A 20,770-nucleotide genomic window follows, 5' to 3' on the forward strand; every position below is an offset into this window, starting at 1 on the left:
GCATTGGGTATCTAAAGAGCTTCAACAGCCTAATGAAGTAGGTACCATTATTATTCTCATTTCACAGGTTAGGAAACTGAGGTATAGAGAGATTAAGTAACTCACTCAAAGTCACACAGCTGGGAAGTGTTGAAGCCAACAGTTTGAACAACTGCACTGTACTCTAGAGAGTATAAGATTTAGTGTTCTGTTTTCCTTTGGTTTGTATATATAATTTATGTTTGTATATATAATTTATACATAATAACATATATACATAATCTGTGAAGTTATATATAATTTGTTCTCAATTTTAGGGTGGCATTGGCCCTACAGGACCTCCTGGCGAACCTGGTGAACCTGGACCAATGGTAAATGTCAAGTAAGCATGTAGACCCAGTTAAATATAGGTCCACCATTATAAGGATGTTGCAAATTATTATTTCACTTTCTCTTTTCTAATATAGCAAAAAATTACAGTCCACTTCAGGAGCCCTGTATTATGGACTGTGCTTAAGCCATATATTTCTTATGACAGAGTATTTAAATAAAGAGACTTTGAATATGGTAGTAGACCATGGTGAGATATTTGCATTTGTGAAATTAAACTTTTTCTTACACCCATAATCTGAGGGGTACAACATAATATTTAGAATATTAATAAAGCTATTTTCTCTGATATTTTTTATTATTGTGTCAGCAGTATTTTAGATTATATCATTGGTAGGTCTTGATAAAAATAGATAAATATTCTTTTTTTTTTCCCTTTTGTTGTTAGGGTCCACTTGGTGCACGTGGACCAGAGGGCCCTCCTGGAAAATCTGGTGAAGATGTAAGCTCTCTCTTTTTGTTTTGCTTTGAAAATTTGAAGAGTTTAAGAAGGAGCTACTGTCTTAACATGAGTATTATTTATTAATTACCATTTAATTTTCCTCACTTTTAGCTTTCATTAAACATAAACCCAACTGGAAAATTCAGAATGGAATTTTAGATAACCTAAAAGTTCTCTTAATTTTGATTTTTCCCTGCCTTCCCCAGGACTTCCACTGTGATTTCTCCATGAGATATTAAAATTGTCACAATAGTCACAACCTTTGTTGGTGGAACCTCTGAAATGATTTCAAAGAAAAATACATTTCTCTCATGGTAAAACATAATTATGAGGTTTTCATTAAACACAATTTTTAATGTGTTACCAATATAGTGCCATCTTATCCTCCCATGCTGAAAAAGTCACTTCTTCAATTGGATTTTTAATTAAAATTAAGACTGAACTTCAGGTTTTAACATTAAGAACATCTGATCAAAGAACAGGGAACGAAAACAGACTTGCTTTTCTGGATTCTTTTCTTGGTTATACCAAAGTTGTGGACAAAATCACCTTTAGGTGATTAATTGATTAATTTCTGTGTGATACTAAACCAAATAAATATTTTCTCTATGTGTGTCATAAGATTTATTTAAGTAGATTACCATGAATTTGGCCATAAAGAAAGTATGGCTGGTAGTTCTTAATTTGTTTTTATCACAAGAAAAGTGAGGGCAAGTAGTATTTTTGAGAAACACTGTTTTAATTCAGTCCCACATATTGATTTTGGATTTCATAATGTGTGTGTGCATGTGTAAATTTTAAAGTTCATAACATGGTGAGCTAGATCAGACCAGTATAATTCATATTCATTTCTTTTTCTGGATTAATCAATGAAACCTTCACAAACTGACTTGCTAGAATGGATTGCCATCAGAAATAGACCACAGTGTTTTTACACTATTCAGAGCAGTGGGCATGAGCTTTCTAAAAAAGACTTTTTATCTGCAATTGAATTGTCATCTAGTCTTAAAAGAGAATATTTTAATCCATTTTTCTCTCCCTCACCTTGCTTTTTTTTTTCCATTAAGGGTGAGCCTGGTAGAAATGGAAATTCTGGTGAGGTGGGATTTGCAGGATCTCCGGTAAGTCTATACTTACCAATATAATGCCATAAAGGCAAACTTCAAAAAATAAAAAATTAATTTGCAATTTATTGTGTGCATGTGCATTAGACACTATCACCAAGATATGTTCCCTTCTGTTATTGTGAAACAGGATATTTTGCCAGAGTAATAACTGATTCCAATTCCCTACTTTGCATTGGTGCCATATGAATAACCCTCTTAGAGACTGAGAATATATCATTCCTATCATGGATACTCTCCAAATGAGTATTGAATTTTCTGAGAAGCCGCCAGCCTGACATATTTACATTTCACAACATCTGTTTATCTTTATCTTCTCAATATTTTAATTTTGTATTGTTCACATGTCAAAAAGAACAGCTTGAAAGAGAGTTTATTGACCTGTTTTTTTTTTATATGCTAAGCGTGATAGACTGTACACAGGATACCACTATGGCTGTTCCCCAAACCCTAATGTTGGCTAAAATTCTTGATTGATGTTTTGGGCCTTAAAATCTTACGACAAGATACACTGATTGCCAGTGCTCCTAATACAGCTGTTTCTTTCCCTTTGGCTCGCTACATGGATAGTTCCCTGGAAACACACTCCACCAGAATTCAGGACCTGGGCCTCTTGGCCATACTCTGAACCCACTTTTCTATCCTCACTCCTAGTTGATAGGCCCTCCGTTAGGATGTGCTACACAGACAGGGGAGGAAAATTAGAGAATGATAAGCATGCAAAAATCCTCAAATATTCTTGCACTTAGAGTTTCTCCTTGTCCAACATCCCCTAAACCAATTTGACCTCCTACTTACTAAATTTCCTAAAAGTTTCTAATGTTTCTACTAAATACAACCAACAGTACTGAATTACTCTCCATTTGCTTTGAATTGCTGAGGTTCAATGCGAGGATTTTTAAAACATGATTTTTTAAAGGAATTTATAGGGCTCTAAGGATTATTTAGTTTCAAATATAAAACCAATTCCCCAGGTCCCTGCCCTCCCTTTCCGTTCCTCTCCCATCTGCCTGGGAAGTCAATGCAGACAAGGCATGAGGTTTAGTCATTAGCACAGATGTCCAGGCTTGAGCTTTCGGTCCTGCTGTGCTGTTGTACGCACTCAGCGAGGGGCCTCCACAGGGGGGAAATGTGCCCTGCCAGCCTGGCACAGATGCACTCTGCATGTGCAGAGCAATTGATGTGTGATTGTGGTGTAATGACAGTCCTTGGTCAGCGGAATGAGAACATATTATGAGCACTAGTACAGCTGGTTCATTTTCTTGTTGTATTAGGTTATGTAATCACTTGAGAATTCCCTTACAGACCACAAAAACTCAAAGTTAACTAATTATTTAAAATACCATAGCTCAGTAATTCCTCTATAGGCTTAGATGGACGTATACTGAGTTTCCTGCTTAGGATGGAGGGGAGACAAATCTCAGTAAAGAGGAGCATTCCAGTGGAAAAACTTAAAAGGGAATTCTTGAAGTGAAAGGATTCCTAGGCAGGGCTGTGTAAACAGACTTAGTGGAACTCTGTTTGTTCAGAGAGCATGGTTTGATGTGCTCTTACTGGGATTAACCCCTCCCTAAAGCCCTGCAGAGATAGTTTCCCTTCAAGAGGTCACAGAGGAATTATTGCTTTGCTTTTATCATATGAAGTTCATATATTGAGTTGTGTATTCATTCATTTAGTAAACAATGAATGAAGGCTATGATGTACAGAACAGAAGGATTTTTGCCATCTGTGTAAGACTGTATTGCACAAGAGAAGTTCCTTAAGAAAAGCTTAGGAAAAGTGCTGTGAGTGATAAGAGAAATGTGTAACTATTTCTTCAGTTCTTTATTTGGTAATTACTGACTGTATGTCCACAAACCAGGCAAAAAGCTAAGTGCCAGAAATACACAGATGAATAATAATAATTGATAATAATTGATAGTCTGTACTATCAAGGTAATCAGTCTACTAGTGGCGGTGGTAATGGCATTCAATTCAAAACCAAATTAATGTTAGCAATGAGAACAAGTAAATAATTAAGTCACTGGTTCCTTATCTATTTTAAGAGGGTATGAGAAAAAGTTTCAAATATGATTTCAAAATAGTCACACCTACAGGATTTAATTTTGTTCCATTTCTGTTTTTTATTCAGTTTGCTTAGAGGATTTTTTAAATGATATTTCTAATCATATTCTGCTGCCAATGTTTAGTACTTTGGTAACAAATAAAGCACATTGTTTTGCTACAGATGCATTAAATCTTCCACCACAAGTGAAGCATGATATACAGGAGGGAAAACAGTTTTCCTTAAGTTCCTCCCCTGATTTTTTCCCTATGCCTTGACCTAGTTGATTCAGACATTGAACATATTATTCAGACTGATTTTCTTGTTTTTATTTTTGTTTTTTGCTACTAAATATAATACAGTGGTATCAGTTGAAAAGTTGAAAATGTCATCAAATCAATACCAGGCATTAATCCATATCTCTGTGTAAGTCAGGTTTCCATTTCTAACAGTGGATTTGCCTTGCAGATTTTTTATCACACAGGTGTATTTTGATAGGTTAAAGTATAGTGATCCTTTCTCTTCTTTGGTATGTTGGTGAAAAACTATGTATTAGATTTTTTTGGGGAAAAAAGTATATTAAGCAATTTCCTATTCTGACTAATGACTCTGAGATGCCATATCTATTTTTTTTCCCCACAGGGAGCACGAGGATTTCCTGGGGCTCCTGGTCTTCCAGGCTTGAAAGGTCACCGAGTAAGTTCAAGCCTTTGTAATCCTTTCAGATACTGTAGCTTATTAAGTAGGGTCTGGGGAGCATTACCTTCAAAATCTTTAAAACTCCATCTGTCAGTTATCTTTAGCTGGCTGTGCTTGCATTATTCATCTGTGGTGACCAAAATCACAATGCTTTTTACATTTCCTTTGAATTTAATCTGACTCTGTAAACAAATATATTTTGAGTTATTACTTTGTACTGGATACTGTACTAGAAAGAAGGGCACAGTGATGAATGACAATAGTCCATGGCCTTCAGCTTCAGGCTAACAAGGGATACAGTTAAGAAAATGGGTAATTACTAAGTGGAAAATGACATGATACTAGAAGGTGCACTAGATCACAGGAGGGGGCCCTGATGACCCAGATTTGGAATACCATAGAGTGCTTCTCTCTTTATAACTGAAGATAATTAACATATAACTATTACATGTTATGTACATATATAGAAATTTCACATCCATCTGTGATCTATCTATCTATCTGTCTATCTATCTATCTATCTATCATCTATCATCATCATCTATCATCTATCTATATCATCTCTCTATCAGAAAGCATGGCTGATATTCAATCAGTGTGCATTGGTTGGCCTCTGTTTTGAGTGGCTGCGTTTCTGATTAGAAGCTTGCTGCTGTGCTAGTTAGTAAATAGTTAAGACATCACTCCTGGATATAACTTACATTTTATAACTACATGAACTCTATAACTCTTTGTTTTTTTAAAAGCCACCATAAGCTTTTTATTTATAGCAGTAAATTAAATTGCTATGAATTCACAAAAATTTGAAAGGTGATAACATTGCAAATTAAAAATTTTTTTAAAGGAGGAAATATGGCTTTTAAAAATATATATTCAAGAAAGGTTGAGAATTTAAACATTTTTGGGTAACAACTTTAAATTTGAAATTCATTTTCATAAGACACTTTCTGTGAGCTTACTTTTGTTTCTTCTTTAACATGTCTGGAAATCAAAAAAGCAGTAAATATAAGTATTTATTTTTCTTCTCAGGGACACAAAGGTCTTGAAGGCCCTAAAGGTGAAGTTGGAGCAATTGGTTCCAAGGTGATTGTATAATATCTCAATATGACCTCACTGTAGTATTTTAGTTCTGATTCAGGTGCCTGCCAGTTTTTCACAACTGCTTTAAATAATTTTGGAAGGAAGAGGAGTACAAAAGAGTGAATAGTTAAGTGGATAAATGTAATTTTTCATAGATTAATGAGAATAGATTTAGCAGGATACTTGGCATGACCTAAGTTTGCCACCGTGGCACTGGGTTTCTGCCAAAGTAGGATGGGTGTTGTTGTTAATATGAAGATGGCACTATGAATTCAGCCTCTAAAGCACATTCACTATTTGCTTCTTGAAAAGTATCTGAGAGGTTCAGGTGGTTCATTATTTAGTGCCCATTTGATTCCAGGGCCTTCTGGCCATTGTTGCTTCCCCAGATTTATTTGTGTCTCATGTTCATTTACATATATATACATATATATATGCCTGCACATTTTGCTTTAATTTTTTTTGCATCCAAAAGAGATATTAAAGGAATATTTAAGTCAGTTTTACCTTTGTAAAATTTTACTTAAGCTGAAGTGTTATCAGGCATAAACATGTAATTACTTTTTTGATACTGTTAATGTGGATAGCTATGATAGTTCTATCAGTCTTGTTTACATCCCCAATTTTATTTTAGATTTATTTCTGTAGAAACTGAATTGCTCTTGGATTTTGAGCAACATAATGCAGCAGAACTTTGAGGTCCTTCATTGTGAATATGCCTTTCCAATGTCCAGTTTGAAATATAATTTTAAAATGATACACACAGAATGAAGTGATGTGAATATCAATTGTAGGTTTCTCATACAGTAATGTAATCTCAATTTTACCTTAGGGTGAAGCTGGGCCTACCGGTCCAATGGGTGCCATGGGTCCAATGGTGGGTATCAATTTAATTCTTTGTTTCGTTTTTTAGATTATACTAAGAGAGTGTTTAAATGCAAAAGAAAAAAGAAGTGGAGAATATATGTTCGCTGGCAAAATAATCGTGATGACCAGCTGACAGGCAAACACACCAAGAGAATTGCATCCTTTGAATTAAAAACCTTCCTGCATCTCATTTTTTCTTTTAACTGTTGAATTTTAACTGTTCTTACAATGTGTTCAAATCAGGATTATTGTAGATGTAACCCATTAAGGGTAAGTTAAGTGAAATCTAATTAGTTAAGAGGTAGGTTATGTATCTCCCCAGGAGGAGAGTTTTTCAAACCCAAAATTGCCTCTAGAGACATTATTGCTTAGTGGCCAATTATGTTAAGTCTTAATTGGATTGAGTAGTGTAGTCACACTACTTTAGAGTTCAAATAAGATGCTGCAAGAGATGATCTTTCTCTCTTTGCTATAGGGTCCAAGAGGAATGCCAGGAGAGAGAGGGAGACTTGGACCACAAGGTGCTCCTGTAAGTATGTGTATTGAAACTCTCTCAAATAAACTAAATATACTTTTTAATGAGAATAACAGTACTGTTTGTCTATTTTCTAATTTTTACTTTTTATTTTATTTATTTTTATTGAAGTATAGTTGATATACAATATTATATTGGTTTCCAGTATACAATATAATGATTAAACAGTTACATACATCATTTAATGCTCACCCCAATAAGTGTTTTTACTGTTAACACAGAAAGCTTTACAATAGTATTAATTATATTGTCTATTCAGTGCTTTTATACTTGTGACTAATTTATATTATAATTGAGGTTTTGTGTCTCTTTATGCCCTTCACCTGTTTACACATGAATACTGACTCCTTCCCCATGGTAACCACCAGTACTCTTCCCTGTGTGTATAGGTCTATTTCTGTTTTGTTCGTTTGTTTTGTTTTGTTTAGGTTCCACATATAAGTGAAATCATATGGCATTTATCTTTGTCTTATTTCACTTAGTATAATATCATCTAGGTCCATTCATTTTGTTGCAAATGGCAAGATATCTATCTTTCATGGCTGAATAATATTCCATTGTGTGTATGTATCACATCTTCTTCATCTGTTTATCTATTGCTGGATACCTTGTTTGCCTCCATATCTTGGCTATTGTAAATAATGTGGCAATAAACATGGGAGTGCATTTGTCTTTTTGAATCAGTAATTTTGCTTTCTTTGGGTAAATTCCAGAAGTAGAATTTCTGGGTTATATGGTATTTCTATTTTTAGTCATTCGAGGAGCTTCCATACTGCCTTCCACAGTGGCCAGATCAATCTACTTCCCCACAACAGTGTAAAAGGGTTCCTTTTCTGTACATCCTCACCAACACTTATTGTCTTTTGAATATTAGCCGTTCTGACTGGTGTGAGGTGATATGTCATTGTGGTTTTGATTTGCATAGCCATGATAGTTAGCTATGTGGTGCATTTTCCTGCGTGCTTGTTGGCCATTTCTATGTTTTCTTTGGTAAAGTATTTAGGTCCTCTGCCTGGGTTTTGACTGGCTTATTTATTTATGTTTTTGGTGTGGAGTCAAATCACTTCTTTATGTATTTTGGATGTTAGCCCCTTATCAAATATATCATTTGTAAATATTTCCTCTCATCATTTGGTTCTGTTGATGGTTTTCTTTGCTGTGCAGAAGCTGTTTAGTTTGATATAGTCCCACTTGTTTATTTTTGTTTTTATTTCCCTTGCCTGGGATGATATATCCAGAAAAAATAATTACTCATGCTGATATTCAAGAGATTCCTGCCTACCTTTTCTTCTAAGAATAGAATTTTTTGTTTTCATGTCTTACATTTAGGTCTTTAATCCATTTCAATTTACTTTTATGTATAGTGTGAGAGAGTGATCTACTTTCATTCTCTTGCATATAGCTGTTCAGTTTCCCTAACACCATTTATTGAAGACACTCTTTCTTCCTCATTGTACGTTCTTGCCTCCTTTGTCATATATTAATTGATGATATATGCTTGGGTTTATTTCTGGGCTCGGTATTCTGTTCCACTGAACCATATATCTATTCTTGTGGCAGTACCATACTGTTTTAATCACTGTAACTTTGTAGAATAGCTTGAAACTAGGAAGTGTAATACTCCCAGTTTTGTTCTTCTTTCTCAAGATTGCTTTGACTACTTTTGTTTTTTTGTGGTTCCATATAAATTTTAAGTGAAAAATTTATTCGTATTTTGATGAGGATTGCATTTCTATAAATTGAATTGGGTCGGAGGGCCATTTTGACAATATTTGTTCTTCCTATCCATGAGCAAGGGATAGATTTCCATTTATTTGTGTCTTCGTCAGTTTCTTTCATCAGTGTCTTATAGTTTTCAGAGTATAGCTCTTTTACCTCCTTGGTTTATTCCTATTTTTTTATACAATTATAAATGGAATTAGTTTTCTGATTTCCCTTTCATCTAGTTCAGTGTTAGTATATAAGAATGTAACAGATTTCTGTATATTGATGTTATGTTCTGCAACTTCGCTGAGTTCATTTATTAGTTCTAATAATCTTTTGGGGGAGTCTCTGAGGTTTTCTATATATAGAATCAGGTCATCTGCAAATAGTTACAGTTTTACTTCTTCCTTACCAATTTAGATCCTGTTTATTTCTTTTCCTGTGTGATTGCCACACTATTTCCAGTATTTCCAGTACTATGTTGAATAAAGGTGGTGACAGTGGATATCTCTGTCTTGTTCCTGATCACAGAGGAAAAGCTTTCAGCTTTTCACGATTGAGTATGATGTTAGCTGTAGATTTGTCATATATGGCCTTTATTATGTTGAGATGTGTTCCCACTAACCCACTTTGTTGAGAGTTTTTAGCATGAATGGATGTTGAATTTTTGTCAAATGCTTTTTTAGCATATATTGAGGCAATCATGTTGTTCTTATCTTCCTTTTTGTTAATGTGGTATATGATTTTGATTGATTTACAAATATTGTAACATCCTTGCATCCCTGGAGTAAACCCCACTTGGTCATGATGGTTGATCCTTTTGATGTATTTTTTTTTAAATTTTTTAATTTTGGTATCATTAATCTACAATTACATGAAGAATATTATGTTTACTAGGCTCCCCTCTTCACCAAGTCCCCCCCATGTACCCCTTCACAGTCACTGTCCATCAGTGTAGTAAGATGCTGTAAAATCACTACTTGTCTGATCTGTGTTGCACAGCCCTACCCATGCCCCACCACACTATACATGCTAATCGTAACGCCCCCTTTCTTTTTCCCCACCCTTGTCCCTCCATTCCTACCCATCCTCCCCAGCCCCTTTCCCTTTGGTAACTATTAGTCCATTCACGGGTTCTGTGATTCTGCTGCTGTTTTGTTCCTTCAGTTTTCCTTTGTTCTTATACTCCACATATGAGTGAACTCATTTGGTACTTGTCTTTCTCCACCTGTCTTAATCCTACCATTTGCAACAACATGGATGGACCTTTTGATGTATTTTTTAATTTGGTTTGCTAATATTTTGTTGAGGATTTTTGTATCTATGTTCACTAGGGATATTGGTCTATAATTTTCTTTTTTTGTAGTGTCTTTGGTTTTGTTATTAGAGTGGTAGTGGCCTCATAGAATGAGTTTGGAAGTATTCCCTCCTCTTCTGCTTTTCGGAATATTTTAAGAAAGATGGGTATTAATTCTTTAAATGTTTGGTGGAATTCAGTTGTGAAGCTGTCTGGTTCTGGACCTTTGTTTTTTGGGAGTTCTTTGATTACCAATTCAATTTTGTTACTGGTAATTGGTCTGTTTGGATTTTCTGTTTCTTCCTGGGTCAATCTTGGAAGGTTGTACTCTTCTAGGAATTTGTCTATTTCCTCTAGGTTGTCCAATTTATTGGCATGTAATTTTTCATATAAATCTCTAATAGTCCTTTGTATTTCTGTGGTATCCATAGTGACTATCCCTTTTTCTTTTCTTTTTTTTTATTATGGTATCATTAATATACAATCACATGAGCAACATTGTGGTTACTAGAATCCCCCCCCCATTATTAAATCCCCACCACATACTCCATTATACTCACTGTCCATCAGCATAGTAGATGCAATAGAGTCACTACTTATCTTCTCTGCGCTATATGGCCTTCCCCAAGCCCCCCCTACATTATGTGTGCTAATCATAATGCACCTTAATCCCCTTATCCATCCCTTCCTCCCCCACCCCCACACTCCCTTTCCCTTTGATAACTGTTAGTCCATTCTTACGTTCTGTGAGTCTGCTGCTGTTTTGTTCCTTCAGTTTTTGCTTTGTTCTTATATTCCATGGATAAGTGAAATCCTTTGGTACTTGTCTTTCTCCATCTGGCTAATAATTTCACTGAGCATAATAGTGTCTAGCTCCATCCACATTGGTGCAAATAGTAGGATATGTTTTCTTCTTATGGTTGAATAATATTCCATTGTGTATATGTACCACATTTTCTTCATCTATTCATCTACTGATGGACACTTAGGTTGCTTCCATTTCTTGGCTATTGTAAATAGTGCTGTGATAAACATAGGTGTGTGTATGTCTTTTTGAATCTGAGATCCTGCATTCTTAGGATAAATTCCTAGGAGTGGAATTGCTGGGTCAATTTGTATTTCTATTTCTAGTTTTTTGAGGAACATCCATATTGCTTTCCACAATAGTTGAACTAATTTACATTCCCAACAACAATGTAGGAGGGTTGCCCTTTCTCCACATCCTTGCCAACATTTGTTGTTGTTTGTCTTTTGGATGGTGGCTATCCTAACTGGTGTGAGGTGATATTTCACAGTGGTTTTAATTTGCATTTCTCTAATGATTAGTGATGTTGAGTATCTCTTCATGTGCCTGTTGGCCATCTGAATTTGTTCTTTGGAGAAGTGTCTGTTCAGATCCTCTGCTCATTTTTTAATCAGATTATTTGCTTTTTGTTTGTTGAGGTACATGACCTCTTTATATATTTTGGATGTCAACCCTGTATTAGATATGTCATTTATGAATATATTCTCCCATACTGTAGGATGCCTTTTTGTTCTACTGTTGGTATCCTTTTCTGTACAGAGCTTTTTAGCTTGATGTAGTCCCACTTGTTCATTTTTGCTTTTGTTTCCCTTGTCTGGGGAGATATGTTCATGAAAAAATTGCTCATGTTTATATTCAAAAAAGTTTTGCCTATATTTTCTTCTAAGAGTTTAATGGTCTCATGACTTACATTCCGGTCTTTGATCCATTTCATTTACTTTTGTGGATGGAGTTAGGCAGTAATCCTGTTTCATTCTCCTGTAGGTAACTGTCCAGTTTTGCAAACACCAGCTGTTGAAGAGGCTGTCATTTCCCCATTGTATATCCATGGCTCCTTTATCCTATATTAATTGACCATATATGCTTGGGTTAATATCTGGGCTCTCTATTCTGTTCCACTGGTCTATGGGTCTGTTCTTGTGCCAGTACCAAATTGTCCCTTTTTCATTTCTGATTTTTCTTACTTGTGTCCTCTCTCTTTTTTTCTTGATAAGTTTGTATAAGGGTTTGTCTGTTTTATTATTTCCTCAAAGAACCAGCTCTTGGTATTGTTGATTTTTTTCAATTGTTTTTATTCTTCTCTATTTTACTTACTTCTGCTCCAATCTTTATTACATCCCTCCTTCTGCTAACTTTGGGCTTTGTTCTTCTTTTTCTCATTCCTTTAGTTGTAAGCTTGGATTTTTTATTTGAGATTGTTCTTGTTTCTTGAGGTAGGCCCATGTTTTTATAAGCTTCCCTGTTCAAACTGCTTTGCTGTATCCTACATATTTAGAACATTGTGTTTTTGTTTTCATTTGTCTCCACATATTGTTTTAATTGCACTTTAATCTCTTCATTGATCCACTGATTATTTAGAAGCATGCTGTTTAGTCTCTGGATTTTGTGTTCTTCCCAGTTTTTTTTCTTGTATTGATTTATAGCTTCATCCATTGTGGTCTGAAATGATGCTTGATGTAATTTGAAACTTCTTAAATTTATTAACACTTGTTTTTTGTCCTGATATGTGGTCTATTCTGGAAAATGTGCCATATACACTTGAGAAGAATGTATTCTGTTGCTTTGGGGTGGAAGGTTAAATCCATCTGGTCTACTGCTGTTCAGTTCCACTGCTTCTTTATTTATTTTTGTCTGGATTATCTATCCATTGATGTAAGTTGTAGTAGTAAAGTCCTCTACTATTGTTACGTTGCTCTGTAGTTCTCTCTTTAGGTCTATTGGTGTTTGCTTTATATATTTAGGTCCTCTTATGTTGGGTGAATATATATTTACAATTTTATATCCTCTTGTTGAAGTGATCTCTTTATTTTTATGTATTGTATGAACCTCTATTATTTACTCTATCAAAGTAACTCTTTGTCAGAGCTGGTTGTCCAGAATAGAAGATAAGTTTAACTTTAAATTTACCTAAGAAAATGACAATTCCAATGTAAATTTAAAACTTACTCTAAAATGTTTCCACTTCTTAGGCCAGATCACATATCAGGACAAAAAACTTCCTTATCAACATAATTACCATAATTGACCTAAAAAGAGCTACCTCTTAAGAAAGTGTTCAAGCTCAACATTAAACTTACTTAATTCCAGTAATTAAAACTAACTCCTAATTTTACAATGGATTCATCTATTAAACAATAGAAGCAATAATGTTATTATGAGTAAAAAGAAGTATTTCTCCTTGCATAAGTCTTGTCTCTGTTACTTCTTTATTTTGAGTCTGTTTTATCTGATATAAATATTGCTACTTCTGCAACATTTCACTTTTTTTCACTTTTATCTGCATGGAGTATCTTTTTCTGTCCCTTCACTTTCAGTTTATATTTGTCTTTAAGTCTGAAATGAGTGTCTTGTAGGCAGCATATAGATGAGTCTCTTCTTTATCCATTCAGCCTCCCTATGTCTTTTGATTAGTGCATTTGGTCCATTTACATTTGAAGTAATATTGATAGTTATGTACTTATTGCCATTTTGTTAATTGTTTTTGTGGTTCCTCTATGTTCTTTTATTTCTCTCTTGCTCTCTTCCCTGGTGATTTGCTGACTTTTTTTTAGTGTTATGCTTGGATTCCTTTTCATTTTTTGTCTATCTATCATAGGCTTTAGATTTGTGGTCACCATAAGGTTCTCATATAGCTTCCTACATATTTATAAAAGTCAATATTAAGTACATGGTCACTTAATTTCAAACACATTCTGAATCTACTACTTTTTAAAATCTGATTCCTTCTCCACATTGTAGGTATATAATGCTGTAATCTACATCTTTTTAATTTAATCTTTTGACTAATTTTGTATATACCTGATTTTACTAATTTTTTCTTTAAACTTCATACTCTGAAAATGATTGTTCCAACTGCCTTCACTGTAAGTTTGTCTTCACTGATGAAAACACACTTAAGACTTAAAAACATTTCTATTGAAAGAAGTCTCTTTAACATATCCTGTAAGGCTAGTTTGGTGGTGCTGAATTCTTTTAACTGTTGTTTATTTCCTGGCAAACTTTTAATTTCTCCTTTTATTCTGAATGATAACCTTGCTAGGCAGTGTATTTTTGGTTGTAGATTTTTCCTCTCAGCACTTTAAGTATTTCATGCCACTCCTTTTGTCCTCTAAAGTTTCTGCTGAAAAATCTCATAGTCTTATGGATTTTTCCTTGTAGGTAACTGTTTGCCTCTGTCTTGTTGCTTTTAAGATTCTCTATTTATCTTTAATTTATCCCAGTTGATTGTGACTCTGTTCCTTTACTCTTCTCAATGTAGTCTTGTCTTCTTTTCAGGTGTAGACAGTCTGTTCTGCAATGTTCGGCTGTTCCAGAGTTAGTTGTATTCTATGTAGCTGCTTCCTTGCCGTATATGTGGGAGGTTATCATTGTAACCTTTTATTCCACCATCTTCCTCTGTCTCCTAGCTTTATTTTTATTTTGAAATAAATGTAAATTCATGGAAAAGTAGCAAAGATAGCATAGAATTCCTTTGTACCCTTCACCTAGCTTTTCTTAATGTTGACATCTCATATAACCATAGTACATTTTTTGCCTACATATTTTAATACAGAAATTAAACATATTATGAAAACTTATAGTACCATGGAATACAGTCTGTGGAAAAACATAGATTTTGGTATGGAAAAAAATTATAATAATAGATAGTATTTATCAAGTGCTTTTATGTCAAGCATTCTTCCAAATTTCTTTATTTCATATCCAGGACAATCCTAAAAGGTAAATACTATGAGTGTACCCTTTCAATGATCTGCATCTCCAAATCATCTGTCTTATATTTTAATTGTATAGATTGAGATATACCCTTGCTGTCTGCCATGTATCTTAAACCTAATAGGGAAGAATAGTCTATTAATTCTTTCCACAGGCTTTCTGAAGATTAGTCTGTACTTGCTAATATTTCAGCCTTACAGCTCATTACATTGCACCTGCTTTGCTTTTGGCAACTGAGAATTACCTCCTGGCCTCTGTTTTTTCAAAGCACTAATTCCAATTAGTATAAGGAAACCAAGGTTTATAGCATCCCCTACTGCTACCCTTAGTGTACAGAAGATGACCACCTTACAGCTTGTTAATGGTACCAAAGTCAGGGCTCTGGTTTGTGAGAAGTGAGACCCTCTCACTAGGCCATTCTTTATCACTTTGGTAAGCAGTGTCCTCTGGAAATGTAGAGAACATTGCAGAACATAGTTAGTTATTTTTTATCTGGTATTACATAGTATATCTAATCTAGTGTATTAACTTCTCAGTGCTTTCTTCTACCATCTCCAAAGGTATTTCTGGCCCTTTACCTCACTTACTGTGGGTCATTGCTCTTTTTAAGTTTCCAAGAACCATCTCCCATGTTAACACCATTTTTCAGGGTCCTCATCAGGGTGTTAAATGTGTATCATGGGAGAGTGCTTCTGTGTCATTGAAGTTCTCCAACTCTATATCCTGTCCCTCTCAATCCAGTGCTTTCAGGACCTAGTCCCATACATTATCTCTTATATCCTACCTTTACATGATGTACAGGACTTGTAGCTCCTTTGGTGTAGAGTCTCTTCCTTCTTTTATCAGAAACAGCCTCCTCAATCCAATTATTTTGTGACTTGATGCTAGTTATTGGTCTAGTGGCCAGGAGAGAGGAGCAAGTGGTAATGGTGGTAGCATATGTTGTATGATAAAATTGTAGCTTCTGTATCATTTTTAAGCAAGGGAGAAGAATAAGGTATTAATGATGGGAATGGGTCACTTCCACAGGCGCATAGGCTTCAGGTTATCTGAAATATCAAAGGTCTTAAAATATCCTGATGCCACATTTAAGAGTCCCATTCCTTCTGGTCAAGAACCCTGATCGTGGCACTGCAGACTTTCCTTGTTTTGGGATTCAGCCTTCTCAAGAGCTCTTAAACCTTTATCCTTAAGTCCTGGATCTGATTTTCAGCTTTTTCCCCTTCTGGTATGGAAGATAACATTATTTTTAAATGTTGCCAAAGAGTCTTATATTGATGATTAATTGCTATCTGTCTTTCAATGTCTTTCTCCAATGTTGTAATCACTTAACAAGATGCATGCAGTCCTATCAACTTTATAATTTCTGTTTCCCCTAAACCTTCTCAAATGCCTGAGCTATTATACCCATAGTCTGGTCCCTTATTATGCCCTATTTCAGTTCACAATTTGAGATAATATTTACTACCACATCACCACAGAAGGCCAAGAATGATCCATACTCCATGTATTACTAGCTGGTCAGTGAGGAATCAAGCTTCAAAATTCCATTTTAGAGTCTGTTTTCTTGTACTATTTCTGAACCAGTGGTATTAGGATCTTAGGTAAGGTTTTCCTATGAAACAGTTCCGAAGAAGACTATGTGCAGGAAATTTCCTTGGGAGTGCTTTCAGAAATTACTGTGAAAGAATGAATAAAATGAGCAAGGTTTGTTACAGGGAGAATTTAAACTGTATTAAAATTAGAGACAGAGAACTCAGTGTCTATGAGTCCTCATTTCCATGAGAACTATAGGGCTGAGATGACTTTTCAGACTTGTCTTGAATGGGGCCAATTCTTTGAACCATTGCATTGACCATGGGAAGGTCATAACCTTGGGGTAGCTAACTTCTTTTAGCTGAAGGCAATTAGTGGGAAGGGTCTCAACTATGAGCCATCAGCTTATAACACTTCCAGCGGTGGTAAAATGATTACTTCAGTGCTGAAGGAGGATCTAGCGATAGCCACAGCATTCACTACTACCCAATTTCCTGTATGCTTAAGTGCACATGTGTGCATGCATGCTTTGTGTTTTTTTGTTGTTGTTTCAAGGAGCACATTTCTTCTCCAAGTTAATCTGGCTATTAAAAACACTGAAGTATTCAAAATTTCATTGTCTTTGACCTCATTTGATAGAAGGTGATATATTCAAGTAAAAAGAACCAATTTAATCAGTTTCACTTTCTCAATCTTGATTTTTCTTTCTTATTGTTGTAAGGATAGATATCTTTATTACTACCTTACCAGTATTGTAAATGTGTATTTTTATTGATATTAACCCAATTAAGTTTGTTGTCAGTTAACCTAATATTTATTCTTCAATTTTTATTATGGAAATTTTAATAAAACCAATGAATTATGAGCAAATACTGAAGAAAGTATAATCTCATGCTCTTTTTCTAATTAGGGACAACGAGGTACACATGGTATGCCTGGAAAACCTGGGCCAATGGTGAGTTGTATTGCTGTCATATTTATTTCTTCATTTTTAATTTATTTTTCCATTTGTATATTCATTAGCATTCACAGAGCACCTATTGTGTCCCAGATACTTGGAATAAAAAGATGAAACACAATGCTTGTCTTTGAGAACTGCCCTACCAAGGAGGAGAGATATATTAATTAATATTGCAGCATAATGCTATTGCTAGCTGCTATAATACTGAATGCAAGTAGAAGGACAGAAACCTACATGTACCTATACATGTACTGAGAAAAAGAAAGGGGACCAATTTTAAAGCTAAGTTTTTAACAATGAGTGTATAAAATGAGCAAAGATACAGCATGGTCCATAGGATGGGTACATGAAGAACCCATCAATGCACTCAGAGAAATACTAGGAGGGTAAGTCGGATTTGAAGTTATTTGCCCTCTAAATTTTTTCTCCCTTGTTACACATAAAAGGAAAACAAAATATGGGAGGAAAAATAAGTATAGTTTAAAAGGGGTATTATTAATGCAAAAATGATGGATTTAGAATGCTCCTCAAAAGAGAACCAAGATAATCTAGAATGAAATTCTTCTCACACTCCTTTAAATCTAGCCCTTAAATCAGTGGATTAAACTCCAGGCATGCCTTCTCAAATGTAGAACAGTGACACAAATATCTACTTCTTATTATCCTGGAAAAAAAAACACTCTAAAATATCCAGATGATTCTTAACAATCTTTTTAATCAGTTAAAGTCCTAGAGTTTTGGTACAAGATATAACTTTCTGACAACTATCTTAAGTGACACAAAGAAATACCTCTCTCAAGGTAGCAATGGTTTCAGTTAGTGTTTATGACTGACTTATATGCTACAACTAGGAAATCCTATGTTTCAGACCACTAGACATATTTTTTTAGCACTATTTCATATCAGTGTTGGAAGGTACTTACAATAAAATTTCATTATTTGTGAGTTAAAAGTACTAGGAGATTATTCTTATTTTGTCTCAAAGTATAGAATGTTGTCAAAGAATAAAGATGATTTATTTACATAGTGATTAAGATACATGTCTGATCACTCTTCTGATTTCTTTTAATAGGGTCCTCTTGGGATAGCTGGCTCCTCTGGTTTCCCAGGAAATCCTGGCATGAAGGTAAGATGTTAATATATATAGCTTTTGAGAACACGAATTACTTGATTGCATTAATACCAAAGTAAAGAATGCCATTCCATTAACTGAAGGGTATAGAAAATAAGTTCCCAGCCCAGGGCAAATTATCTTTGAAGCCAAAATCAGTCAAAGGGAAAAATAAAGTGGGAGAAACCCATTTTTTGCTAGCAAGCTTTCACCCACTTCTGCTTGCTCATGTCTCTCGCAACCTGGCTGTAAAAAGGGACCCCAACAAACCTCTCTGTTCCAGATATACCCTCACTGCCCCTACCCTTGTAATCACCTATTGATGTAGAGATGGATTACTTTTCTCCACTCCTTGGAAACACCTGTTGATATGGAGATGCATTAAAGCCAGGCAAGAGATTCAGAAATACTGCAATTTTACCCACACTAAGGAAGGAGCCTAGGGTATTCTCTGCGTCTATTATGGTAAAGAAAAAAAATTGAGAAAATGAAAAAATAAGACTTCTATATAATATGTAATTAAAAGAGAAATCCTTAAAACTATACAATTGTAATATCAAAGAATCTGTTGCATTAGGACTCTAACACCAGACAGTTGTAACAGCTGTAAGAAATAAGATTGTAATCTGAATTGGAACTCTGCTCATGAATACAGTATCTGGCACTAATAAGTAGCAGAATGTTCTAAACAGTAAGAGGTTGCAATAAGTCAGAGGTTGTCAAAAGTTTTTTCTCTCACACAATGCTGGCTTTCATTCCTTCCTACCCCTCCCTCACCCCCAGCTTAGATATCCATTAAAGGAATGGGCAGAGAGGCTATTTGGCTTTCCACATGGGAATGCATTAAAATATTTTGCTGGGATGATTTACATTTGTAATAAGTCACAATTTGTTCTTTCAATATTTTGGATGACAAACTCAAGGATTACAGTCAGATCATTTTAGAATTATATTAGCTAAATTATTGAATAAATTCAGAACACTACTTTCAAATTTTAAACAACACAATACATTTGATTACCCCTCACACCCATTTTCTCTTTGGCAATAGTTTATTTAGTCTCAAAGAAAGAATTTGCTCTCAAGATACTGTTGTACAAAAATGACTACAGCTGTGGCAGTCAACCTTGCCTCTCTAAATCTTGTTTTCTCATGGAATTTTGTTGAAGATAAATGAGATAATCTATGCAAATCCATAGCATAGTGCCTGATGCAGAAGATGTCCTCAATATAGGTCCATACTTCTTGTTTGTAGTGCTACTCAAATTGGGTTTGAACTTTAAAACAAACCAAAAATAAGGCCAGAGCAGACATTTCTAATACTCTGAAATATGAGAGTAGTCATCAAGTCTAATTATTCTTCAGGCTCTCTCTAATGCTGTCTTTAAACTGTGCCACAAGGATGCACCTGCTAAATGATGCTCCAAATCATTTCATTACCCAGTTCCTTTGTTCACTGAGAATTCACCATGAACTCAGGCTAGCGGGACCTTCTTTTTTCAGTTCCCCTCTCTATCTGATCTGCTCCCTGAAGCCCTAATCCTGCTGCCATTGACTCTGACCATGAAGGGCCCAACCTTTCTATGTACCCTAATCAAAATATGCAAACTCCTTCCCCTCTTCATGTGAGACCCTTCACTCTCAAACTGAGTTCTGGCTGGAGAATTAAGGAAGGAACAGCCACAATGTACAGAGTTATGACTTAGAAAGTCAGTTCCGCTCCTACTGTAGCATCTAGTTTAGACTTCACCAGCAATCACAGTGTCCATGACAGTTCACTCTGGATACTTCCCTCTCCTCCTGGGTTTTGCTAGTATTGGATGCTGGTTACTGAAAACTGCATAAGAAACCTAGCAGAACTGCAAACTGTTTTGCTGAGAAATTGTTTCCCTATACCTCCCACATACACACCTCTCTGCCCTGCTCCCCTAGGCCGCAATGTAAAACACTCAGGTCTTTGTTTTGGGCCAGGCTCCTGCTATACCTGTCAAGTTCTTCCACAGTCTCTGGCTCTCTGGATGCAGAATAAAGGTCCAGATCATTGTTTGCATTTCAAAGTAGGATAGGGTAGTAAGGATTCAACAGGGATTTTATTGATACAGATGAGTTTCCTAAGGCTTAGATTTTAATTATAAAATTCCAGGTCTTTTGAGGATTAGATCTACATAGGTACTTAATATGTTGAATAAAATCTAGAAACCCAGTTAGGTTTGAATTTCAGATAAATAAAGAATAAATTTTTAGTATAGATATAGCCCAAATA

General features: G+C 35.1%; 1 protein-coding gene across 2 annotated transcripts in view; it reads left to right on the plus strand.

Moving 5' to 3' along the window:
• Positions 1–20,770, plus strand: part of COL5A2 (collagen type V alpha 2 chain) — a 149,716-nt gene that overhangs the window by 92,589 nt on the left and 36,357 nt on the right. For both annotated transcript variants that reach the window (XM_037015092.2, XM_073218533.1), the window contains 9 exons: positions 297–350; positions 758–811; positions 1,879–1,932; positions 4,622–4,675; positions 5,708–5,761; positions 6,591–6,635; positions 7,101–7,154; positions 17,346–17,390; positions 18,469–18,522. In XM_037015092.2, coding sequence (XP_036870987.2) covers positions 297–350; positions 758–811; positions 1,879–1,932; positions 4,622–4,675; positions 5,708–5,761; positions 6,591–6,635; positions 7,101–7,154; positions 17,346–17,390; positions 18,469–18,522 — 468 coding nt within the window. The remainder of the gene's footprint in view (positions 1–296; positions 351–757; positions 812–1,878; positions 1,933–4,621; positions 4,676–5,707; positions 5,762–6,590; positions 6,636–7,100; positions 7,155–17,345; positions 17,391–18,468; positions 18,523–20,770) is intronic.

Source organism: Manis javanica, chromosome 12, assembly GCF_040802235.1.
Source record: "Manis javanica isolate MJ-LG chromosome 12, MJ_LKY, whole genome shotgun sequence".
Taxonomy (NCBI): Eukaryota; Metazoa; Chordata; class Mammalia; order Pholidota; family Manidae; genus Manis; species Manis javanica.